Source organism: Hoplias malabaricus, chromosome Y (genome assembly GCF_029633855.1).
Source record: "Hoplias malabaricus isolate fHopMal1 chromosome Y, fHopMal1.hap1, whole genome shotgun sequence".
Taxonomy (NCBI): Eukaryota; Metazoa; Chordata; class Actinopteri; order Characiformes; family Erythrinidae; genus Hoplias; species Hoplias malabaricus.
This window is the reverse complement of record NC_089820.1, coordinates 14,581,342-14,592,467: the sequence shown is the minus strand read 5'-3', so window position 1 is coordinate 14,592,467 and position 11,126 is coordinate 14,581,342. Positions and strand designations below refer to the sequence as shown.

Here is an 11,126-nt window from a genome sequence, read left to right as displayed (position 1 = left end):
TGAAGGCTGAAAGAAGACCCATTCGCTGCCAAAACGGGGTAATGTCGGTGACGCATTTTCAAAATTTACTGCACAGAAAGGCATAGACGGGCTCGTTGGTAAAGAAATGCTCATTTATTCAGATTCCTTGCGCCCCACACTTTGAGAAATGCTGCTCTAAGAAGAGTCTGGTGCCTTTCTCCACTTAACGTGGTCAAGAACCGCCTACTGCTGCAGTAAAAGAAATTTCACTGACACGCTAAAGGACCAATAACAAGTCAGCCATTTTGACAGGCCGTATAGAAGGAGGCAGTCTTTATGATTCACGTTGGACCTGTAAGAGCAAGTACGCAAAGATATAAACCTGCCATCAGATCCATCACCTTGCTTGGTTCATGCGGTTTTGGTTGGGTTGGCTGCATTTGTTAGCTGTGTCTTTATACATGGATCATAGGTTTCGCTCATAGAGAGGAATGCCAAAATTTGCTAATTCGTGAAACTGAAAACATAACATTTTTGCTGTACTGAGTGACAGAATCCTCACAGACATGGTTAGTGATAAACCTGCACATGTTTTTTATGAACAATCTTTAGTAAACCATTTTAAAGACCATTTATCAGTTCTTAAATAGTGTATAGCTTCAAAAGACTCACCCGTCAGACGGCAGCAACCAACTCCTCTGAACACTTGTACCAGTTTGATGAAGGGTGGAGTGATAGGATTTGGTAAATTTGCACAAACATCAACCTTTACCCTGTTTATTTTCTGAATCTTTGGTCAAAATCCATTCTAATCATTAACTGCCTCCTACACACTGGAGAAACATTTAGAAAATTGGGTACCTCAAATGCTTCAGAATGTATTGATCATGTGACAATGAGTATAACATTTTCTTTTTAAATAGTAGGAAGCTACACCACAGCGAAAAATATTCATTCGTAAACTCAAAAAATAAATACACACATAATATATTCATATATATATATATATAACCCAAAAACTGATGCAGGAACGCCGACAACCAGGTACGTACAATTCACAAAACTCAGCAGAAGTAATGTTCAGTTGAATGCTTGGCTCTAGACTTAAACAGCAGACATTAGAAACATCTTTCTCTGCTAACAGTAAAGTCGTAGTTAACATAAAACTTGTCTTAGTTCTTCAAAGCCTCCCTAGAACTAAAACTGAAGAAGTGGCCCTGAAGACCATGGCTTGTAGATCTTTCAAACCTGAAATCTACCTTAGATGCACTACAATCTACATCCTCAACTCATCTCAGTCATGAAGATGCAGAAATCTCATCATACAAGACTCCCCTAGACGTTATCTCAGAAAGTAATGAAAAATTGAAATGTATTTTAGGATGTTGGACTGTGGAAAGAGGGTAAGTCTATGATTTTTTTTTTTTATTTGGAGACAAAATGAAGGTATTTAACTTCCCCTCAAACAACTAGCTCTTTTCTGGCTCTAACCCTTGAGACTCCTTCAAAAGTTGCATATATCACACAATACCACAAAATATCCTTCACTTGACCTTCGAGACACCACACCTGACCTTCTAGAAATAGCCACATTGTGCTTGTCTAATGTTAAAAAGTAATAGTTAAACAATCAGAACTTCAGCAGTTCACAAGGAAGAAACCACCAGGCTAAATTTCCGTGTACCAACCCAAAATGAAGTACAATATAATTTATCAGTTACTGAGAGAAGTGTGAAGCTGGTCTTCATGGAAGCGTTTTGACAGGCAGTTTATTAAAGTAGGAGGACACTCACCTGATCACACCAAAGATTTTCAGAAAGCTGTAAAGTGGAAGATATAGAGTCTATTTTTGGGAGAAAGATGAACAGGGCTTTTTAAATTTAAAGGTGTCATGTTTTGTCTAGCTACTCACTCTCCCATTACCCAGTTCTCCCTCTATTACTTAAAACTACAAAGCTTGGAGAGTGAAGGCCAAGCCCAGGCTTCGTATCAGATATGTCAGCTACATCTTCTCAAACTGCTGCTAATAAAATGTCATTAGAAAGCTCAACACACTTGCAGGTGAATGTTAACTGCTATTTCTGCTATGTTAGCTAACAGAAGGCTGTGTAAGCTAGAACTGGGCTGTGTACTAGCACACAGGCAGAACATATACAAGTGCTAAAATGGTTAAACAACAAAAACAAACCCTAGCTGACTATCCTGAATGCAAACAATCTGAATATGAGAAATATGCTCCTCCATTCACAAAACAGCTCCTTTTTTGCTAATGTTAGCTTAGCTCTTTTTGGGCAGTAAAAATAAATGTATGCAATGTCACAATTATTACTTCTTTTGTTGCAAACTGTAAAATAATCACTCGCACATAAATTGTAATCTATTTCATTCTAGTCGATATTCTCCGTAGCAGAGCTGATAAATAAACACTCGGAGACAATTTGGGACAAAGGCATTTAATGAAGTGGTCCATTCATTCAAAATATCAAAATATTACACAAGTTTTTAAGTCTATGTTTGGACTAATTATTTTAAATATTTTTGTAGGTAGTGTACATCAGGCAAAACCAGGAATAGAACAGAATATCAATTTAACATCAATGGAGTTTTGTACTTATACATTTTAGGAAAATATAAAAGCTATAGCATTTTGAGTATTGATTAATTTTAAGATAAAGTAGCTAAAAGAATATATATAAAAGAAAAATACTGAAGTTCCGAACATAAATCAGAGTTTAAAAGTAGTGCAACAAAAGGAAAGTAGACTTTTTACACCAACACACAATGGATGCCAGCCCACTCTCTCTTACTCACTCACACAAAAAAAACCAACCAATCACAATGTTTCTTTACAGGTAAATTGAATCCTCCTCTTTCTGTAGACTTTAGATTGATTTTCTCTATTACTCCTACTCTTTTTTTTTTGTATTCTGCTTGATGGGAACCTGGAAATGGGATCAGACATGTAACACTGTTTGAGTTGTGTTTCTAACCTACTCCAACAGGAAACCTCCAGACTGTTCCCTGAAATGAGGGATGTTCATCAAGTTTCTCTCTTCTGTTCAGCTTCTGCTCCTCAGAGGAGTCGTACCTAACATTGCTGGGTTGGATTAGATTTGCATTCTGCCTCGTATGAACGAGTGAGGTCGTAGTACTGATGTTGATTAGTTCTGCATCACAATTACCACATCATCCCAGAGACACTGAAAGATGCTCCAGAGAACACTGTTTAACAGCTGAATATCAGGAGGCTTTATTAAACATAATATTCACCCTGGTGAGTTGGAGCTCATGTGCAGCTGCTCCAAAGTTTATTTTCCCAGTTAGGAAAGGTGTGTCTAACAGAGTGGACGACGAGTAGACAGTGTTAAAAACTCCAGCAGCACTGCTGTGTCTGATCCACATGTACCAAAACAACACACCCATATCAGTCTGCTCTGTAATGTTCCTACAGGGGTCCAGACCAATGAATGTTGGGTAAACAGAGGTGAACAATGTCTACATTACAATGTAATGTAGAGCTCTGTCTTTATTTAACAGTCAGTGAAAAGCTATTCTCCCATCATTTCAGTGCCATGAATGTAAAAGGTAAACTAATGTGTTTATACAACACTGATTTCAGTAATTCACGCAGTTTCTGTAACAGCTCCATCCTGTTCAGGGTCGTGGAGGGGTCCAGAGTCTACCTAGAATCACTTGAACAGATGAAGCACACCCTGGTCATAGCACCACTCCATCACCGGTCTTTACACACTCACACCTGTGGAGAACTGGCCAATCCATCTACCTGCATGTGTTTTTGGACTGGGAGGAAACCCACAAGGACACTGGGAGAACACACAAGTCTCAAGGATTCGAACCCAGAACACCAGGACCCTGCAACTGTGTGGCAGCAACACGACCTGCAGCACCACCATGCCTTTTCACAGAAGGAAAATAATAATTAAAAAAAACATTAAAATAGATATCAGTGTGTTTCCATGAGTTTGAAGTGCAAAATTGCACACAGGAGGTTGTTATATAAAGCTTTTTTTTAAAGAGTAAGTGCAGGTATGAACAGGTTGAATGAATGTTGGGTAAACAGAGGTGAACAATGTAAGCAGTACTGTCTTGCTTCTTTATTATTTGTATAAATACAGTAATTACCTGTAAAATCCACTGGATGTTTTTTTTTATTTATAATGTGTATGAGTTCAAACTTACTGTAGAATATAAAGTGACGCTCACCCCTGGGTTTGTGGTGCCATGGGCTGGACTTGCACCTTGCCTAGTGTGTACACCTGAATTAGTTCAGGATGGGATCTGGATTCACCACCACCTTTAGTGTAGTTAATATTTATTAATATTTTGAAAACTGACCACGCTCAAAGTAGCAAGATCACAGGAGGATTCCAGTGCAGTAAGTCAGATTCAGAGAGAAGAGAACAGCTGTGTAACCTGTTCAGTTTAATGCAGACTTAATCAGAAAACACAGAATGAACTCACTCAGCTTCCTCAGGTCACATCGATGCTGCTGGATTAGTCACTTTCCCCATAAAAAGAACATTCTTTGATTTCCGGTCAACCACAAAAATCATAAATGGATGATTAAAGTCGAGAATTGGAGTAAAAGTCCATGACAAAGGCCTGAAACCCAGTCCAGTCACAGCAGTTGCAGTAGCTCCAGTTTCATCCACATCCAGAGTGGCCTTATGCACAGCCTGAGGAAGAAAAAAAATGGGAGATCCCTTTGAACAGTTACAGAAACAATCTGCTGGTTGACCAAATAGCACAGTGCCTTATTTACATTTCTGTTTTTTGGCACCTACAGGAGCTTTTATGACATCCCAATTTAAACCCACAAGAATTAATATGAAGCTTCTTGTTGACTTTGATGCACTCAACGACCACACAATATTTGCGGTCAGCCACTTTGTGGCTGAGTTGCTGTGGTCCCTAAATTCTGCCATCATGGAATATCTAGAATGGAAGATATTTAAATTAACTGACTTTTGTAATGCTGGCATCCAGTTGCAGACCCATGCTCAAATTCAGTGAGGTCTTTTGAACATTTTATTCTTTCATACATATTTGTAAAATCAGACTGCATGAGTAGGGGGAATACTTTATACCCATGTGGCAATAGGACTGAATGAAACCCCTGTATTCAATGATTAGGTCAACTGTCCCAATAATTTTGTCCATACAGTGTAGATTATGCATTACTGGTTATGACTCTTATGCACTTGACTCTCTTACCTCAGAAACAAAAACATTCACTTCAGAAGAAATCCCAGTGAAGTTAGCTTTGTCTGTAAACATATCCGTCATTCCCATTCCTTTCAGAATATCTTCCAGGGAATATGATGTTTTTAGGGACAGCTTAGGGATGTGGAGCTCATATTCTCTGCTGAAACATATGCAAAATACCATTTTTACACTTAATATTTAATACATTGTGTTCTAGAGTGGATCGCAGTACTCATTTGGACTTACACATCCACATCACCTTCACACGTTATGGTTAACATCATTGTTCATTTTAAGATAGACATTTTTCCTCAGACCTTTACTGAATTTCCTGGATTGTAAAAAGGACTGGATTAATTGTGATAAATATGATCTAACCCTGCTGTCTAACCCAGCTAAACACACAAAAACAACCTTCGCCCTGTGTGGTTAGTAAATTTCTCCAGTAGTGGTAGAGTACAGATTGTTGTGTAATGTGGAAGACATGGTAGAAGGATGCAGGTGCAACAACCATTGCACGAAACATACAAAAGAAAACAAGACAGGGCTAAATCTAGAAAACGAAAGGCAAAGAACAATAATCAGACAATGAATCTAGGAGACATTTGAAACTATACACGTATATAAATAAGTCAAAGACGAGATACAAGGGAAGGATAATGAGGAAACACCTAGGAACAGTTGGGAACCATAGTAACTGAGCATAGTATGGTGAAGGACAAGACCACGGTGGTGCCGGGGACACAAAGCAAAAGGCGGGCATATGAACAGGTGAGAAACAGGGCAAGGTGGGGCAGGTCTTTAGTCAAAATACCACAAGGAACAAACAGGACAGTATCATTCTTCCCCTGTTTAACAGCCCTGTTCAGAATGACAGGTTTCAGAGCCTGTTCGTTTAAATGTGAATGAGCCACTGTTCAGCACAAGAGCCTGGGAGTGAGGAGAGAGGAGCAGAAGCTCTGGATTTTAGCCATTTTCACTTAGTTCTCTTTCTTCTCCAGTTTTAATACTATATTAAAATACACATTTTTCAATGCTTTTTGTGTTTGTTTTACTACATTAAGCCTTGTCTTTGTCACATCAAGTCAAGTGCTGTGGCTGGAGAGACTTTGCTTTTGAATGAAAAGAATATCGTGTTAGCTGCACTGTAAACCATGTGTAATTAAGCTTCCAAGGGGCAGCCACCTCCCTGAGATCATCCACAGATTTAGCTTTCCTTGTGAGAGGTGGGGGGGGTGTTCCTTTGTGGGCATTAGGTGGAAACAGCAGAGCAAATATGGCTCAAACCTGATGTCACCCAAAGTGGTTGTATCTATTGTTACAAGCTTAATCACAACTACACCGAACCATTTTCTTTACTTAAGAGCCATTATCTGTAAGTGATCAGTGAAGTTATGACAGAGGTTGGAGTTTATTTTTTAGTTTTTGCACTAAACATCCTTTAAATCAGGCTATATCTGAATAACTCTCAAAAGGCAAATTACCTTTTCACCACCTGTCGGAGCCACTTTGCTATGTGTTGTGAAGATAAAGTTTCCTCCAGAGCAGCCAGATCTTTTTCTGGGAGAGCCAACATCATGGAGAAAGAATCATTGTAGTGCAGAAAAAGGACATCTGTGGAGAGTTCTTGATCATGGAAGACTTCGTAGTAGTCTTTCCTATACATCATTTGAACTGGAACAGTCGTCTCATTGTCCACGTGGAAGTCCCTCTCACGGGTGAGCTTGGGGTTGAACGGGATGATCCATTTCCCTTTAGAAGAAAGCAGACATTTATTAGGGTTAGGTGAATTGGCCATGTATCACACCTCTGAAATGATCATATCTAGTGAACCCACCTTTGAAATATATATAGCTGAGCAGGTACATGATTGTCCTGGGATCCAGATCTTCAGTAAAGTTGCTTATTTTGCCTCGTGTCTTTTCACTGACGTACTTGTTTATCTGCTCAGTGGTCTCTGTGGACTTGGTGAAGTCAACAGAGAAGCCATCTGAAAGGTAGAAACGCTTCATCTTCTGCAGGAATTCAGGACGAGGCTTGAAAGTGTCCTGAATATAGAGAGCAGTGCCAACCTCCAGATCCACATCTGTCCTCTGATTGAGAGTTTGGAGAAGACTGAGGACGGCTTGGTGCACCTCCTCACTGCTGTGGACAGAGCTGTTGAATCCGAGACCACTGAAGACCTGCTCGTATGTTTTGCCCCCTGCTCCTAAGGAAAGTGCGGATAGTGCCACAGACACACTCAGAGGAGAGAAAAACACATTCTTGGATTGAGAATTTGACTGAGCTTTAATGCTTTTGTACAGACGTACAGCAAAATTGTTGTTCATCACAAACAGCTGCATTTTGTCGTCAGTCTCCTGTTTCAGATCTCCATGTACACCAGTGTAAAGTAACGCCCAAAAAAGACAACTCCACAAGCAGAGTGTGCTCCTCGCCATTCTTCTGTGGAGACAAAAAAAACACAACCAACATTTAACACAACCAACTTTTCACTTCAGAAAAAACACAGGTGATTTTTCACAGCAGTTTGAGGAAAAGGATACTGCACTTGACTAAAAACAGACGAGCAGACAATGGGCACTCTAAACATAGGCAGATGACAAAAAACTGACTGGGAGGTATTGTTGTGAAAAATAATTTTATTACTTTGTGTTAGTGGATAAATATCCTTAAATGATTAGTTAAAATTAAGCAATTATAATTGTGTGAAATCTTGTATCTTATAAGTACTCATATGAATGACTAACCAGTATCTAGACATGCATTTAAACAGTTTAGAATCTGCACACTAACTGACATGCTGACTCAGTGTTTACACCTTTCTAATTTCTTAGATCTTTAACAGATCTGCACTTAGGCTTGTAGTATAAATTCCAAGTGTTAGTTAGGACAGTTGAACTTTAGGGCATCTCAGTGACCTTAAGTCCATTAGTGACCCCTCTGAATCTTGGTGACAGAAAAGGAATGTGGGTAATAAAACCTACAGAGTCAGAAGGGCATGATGAGTGTTTTGGGGTCATAGGTGCATGTGAAACATGCATGCAGAAACCTGAGTACTAACATGTCTAATTATGCATATTAATATATGTTAATCAGTCAGAAACGCCTTGCCAGCAGGGTATACGTCATTTGGGGTATAAAACTATGGAGTCAGATCCCAAGAGTCAGAACTTTGCGTGGAAGGGCACTAGGTTGCGTTTCTTATGTATTAGTTCTCCTGGTTCCAGTATTAAAATAAATACTTTGATTTGCTTCGAACTTCACTTGACTGGTCTTTGTGAAACTTCCGGAACGAGCACGCCTCCCTCAGGAGAGAGGGTGTATTTTGGATCTTTTGGAGATCTTCTAAATTTTAATTACTTTGGGAACGGTCCAAAAAGAACATTTAATTCTTCAGTATTTATTCACAGTTTGTGGCTTGGTAGAAACAACAGATCCCCAAACTAACAACCACTGAAAAGGTGATCCCCCCCCTATCATTCCTCACCTCAGACGAAGGGGAATTTCCGTGCCCCACCTGTACCATATCTCCGCCAAACATGGTAATAATGTCACATGCAAGTTTACAATTTTCAAAATTATTTAAGTAACATCAACTACAATCTCTAAATAAATACCTTAACACCAGATACAATATTAATATCAATGTTAAAAAAAGCAGAAAGTTGGTCTATTAATTAAACTGTGCTTCAGTTTCTCACTTTTCAATCTGTGGCAGGTGCAAGGGTGTAGATGTGTGTTTCATATTAGCGGGGGACATATTTGCTGAGTAATATTAGCTAGCTATAAGCTGATTTCTGTAGATAAAGCAGTAAAATTCAGAATTTATAATGATGTGGGAAAGCATTTGATTAACATTAACGTTAGAGAATGAGACTGTGTCCCAAACATTGAACTATGGAACTTTCCATACCACACTACACTGCATTAGCATTAGCATTTATAGAGTGTTTTCTCACAACCTGAACACAGCTAATATTAACGGTAACTAACGCTGCTCTGTTGCCCTAACAGTTATATACAAGCCGCTTTCATAATTGTAATTACCCATCGTAATGTGTTGTGCTTTCGTTACTGACCTGAAGCCCATAGCTGGTAAAACTAACTTTAGCAACCAGACTCTGTCGAGATGAATCAGGGGCCGATGATTGGAGCAGCTTTATATTTGAACAGGCGCCTTAATGAAGGCTGGAAGAAGACCCATTCGCTGCCAAAACGGGATAATGTCGGTGACGCATTTTCAAAATAAATGCTTGCGAATAAAAGGATATTTTGGTTCCAGGCAAGCTAGCTAAGTTTTTCTGGTCTCCTTTGTAATGGTGTTTTATTATGTTTATTATATTATTATTATTATATATTCATTAATCCATTGTGAGCGGGTGCTTTTTACTGCACAGAAAGGCATAGACGGGCTCGTTGGTAAAGAAGTGTTTATTTCTTCAGATTCCTTGCGCCCCACCCTTTGAGAAACGCTGCTCTAAGAAGAGTCTGGTGCCTTTCTCCACTTAAAGGCTAATCATCAGCGATATGAAAGTGTCAAACAAATAAATACAGTGAAATTTGAGTTCCTAACTTGTGTTTATTGATAGTCAGAAAACATGTTATTTCTTACTAATTCAATGAATAATGTTTAAAAGACCGTCGTTTCCTCCCCAACGGTTTTCGGAAACTGTAATAGATGTTTTACCGCGGCGTTCTTCATCTGTTGTCCACCAGTGACGTCACGGTTGCGTTCAAGAATTTCCGTAGCGAGCTCGGGTTTTTCCGTCAATTTAATAAAATTGTCACTTTAAAAGCAAATTAAGCATGATATTTTCATTTTAATTCATACTTATATCTGTCAGTAACTAAAATGATGTGAAATATTCATGGAGGTCCATTAAGTGGTGCTTAGCCTTTAACGTGGTGAAGAACCGCCTACTGCTGCAGGAAAAGAAAATTCACTGACACGCTGAAGGACCAATAACAAGTCAGCCATTTTGACAGGCCGTATAGAAGGAGGCAGTCTTTATGATTCACGTCGGACCTGTAAGAGCAAGTACGCAAAGATATAAACCTTCCATCAGATCCATCACCTTGCTTGGTTCATGTGGTTTTGTTTGGGGCCCTGGTGACTGGAGTGGAGCTGGACAGAGTTCAGCAGGAGCTGTTGAAGCTAGTTAGGGAATTATCTGTTGATCTGTTTACTTTTTCTTGTTTAAAAGTGAGCTATGGCCTTACAGTAGCTCTATAAAGAAACCTGACCCTCATTTCAAGTCTCTTTTTTTTTGTGCAAGATTGCTACATTACAAAATTGTGACTGCAGCCCTATTGACAAATAGGCAACATATTAATTCTTAATATATCTATTAGTGCTAATAATTAATACAGGTACAACCACTGTCAAATTGATTTCAAAGTTAACTATGCTGCAGTTGTTAACTGTGTCTTTATACATTGATAATTCTAGTTTTACTCATAGAGAGGAATGCCACAAATTGCTAATTCATGAAACTGAAAACAACATTTTTGCTGTACTGAGTGACAGAATCTTCACAGACATGGTTAGTGATAAACCTGGACATGTTTTTTATGAACAATCTTTAGTAAACCACGGACAAGACCTTTTATCATTTCTTAAGTAGTGTATACATGTAGCTTCAAAAGACTCACCCGTCAGCCGGCAGCAACCAACTCCTCTGAACACTTGTACCAGTTTGATGAAGGGTGGAGTGATAGGATTTGGTAAATTTGCACAAACATCAACCTTTACCCTGTTTATTTTCTGAATCTTTGGTCAAAATCCATTCTAATCATTAACTGCCTCCTACACACTGGAGAAACATTTAGAAAATTGGGTACCTCAAATGCTTCAGAATGTATTGATCATCTGACCAAAAAAAAAAAAATAATTAAATGAAATAGTAGGAAACTACACCACAGCAAAACATATTAAT

General features: G+C 38.8%; 1 protein-coding gene across 3 annotated transcripts; it reads right to left on the bottom strand.

Moving 5' to 3' along the window:
- Window positions 1-2,437: 2,437 nt before the first annotated feature.
- On the bottom strand, window positions 2,438-10,954 carry LOC136679732 (plasma serine protease inhibitor-like). Of its 3 annotated transcripts, none has more exons than XM_066658400.1 (5): window positions 9,270-9,372; window positions 7,025-7,632; window positions 6,672-6,939; window positions 5,197-5,344; window positions 2,438-4,658 (listed from the first exon to the last, which is right to left on the bottom strand). In XM_066658400.1, exons 1-5 carry the CDS (start codon window positions 9,278-9,280, stop codon window positions 4,458-4,460), a joined length of 1,236 nt encoding a protein of 411 aa, XP_066514497.1. In that variant the 5' UTR covers window positions 9,281-9,372; the 3' UTR covers window positions 2,438-4,457. The 3 variants fall into 3 exon arrangements, with proteins under 3 accessions (XP_066514497.1, XP_066514498.1, XP_066514496.1); XM_066658401.1 differs by lacking the exon at window positions 9,270-9,372 and adding an exon at window positions 10,843-10,954 and having other exon boundaries at window positions 2,439-4,658; window positions 5,197-5,347; XM_066658399.1 differs by having other exon boundaries at window positions 2,439-4,658; window positions 5,197-5,347.
- Between the last annotated feature and the right edge of the window lie 172 nt (window positions 10,955-11,126).

What these genes read in the sequence shown, in the direction of transcription:
- LOC136679732 (XM_066658399.1), bottom strand. An exon ending in CAGCTATATATATTTCAAAG is followed by an intron (nt 6,940 to 7,024) that starts GTGGGTTCACTA and finishes TTTCTTCTAAAG; the next exon opens with GGAAATGGATCATCCCGTTC. An exon ending in CTCCGACAGGTGGTGAAAAG is followed by an intron (nt 5,348 to 6,671) that starts GTAATTTGCCTT and finishes CATATGTTTCAG; the next exon opens with CAGAGAATATGAGCTCCACA.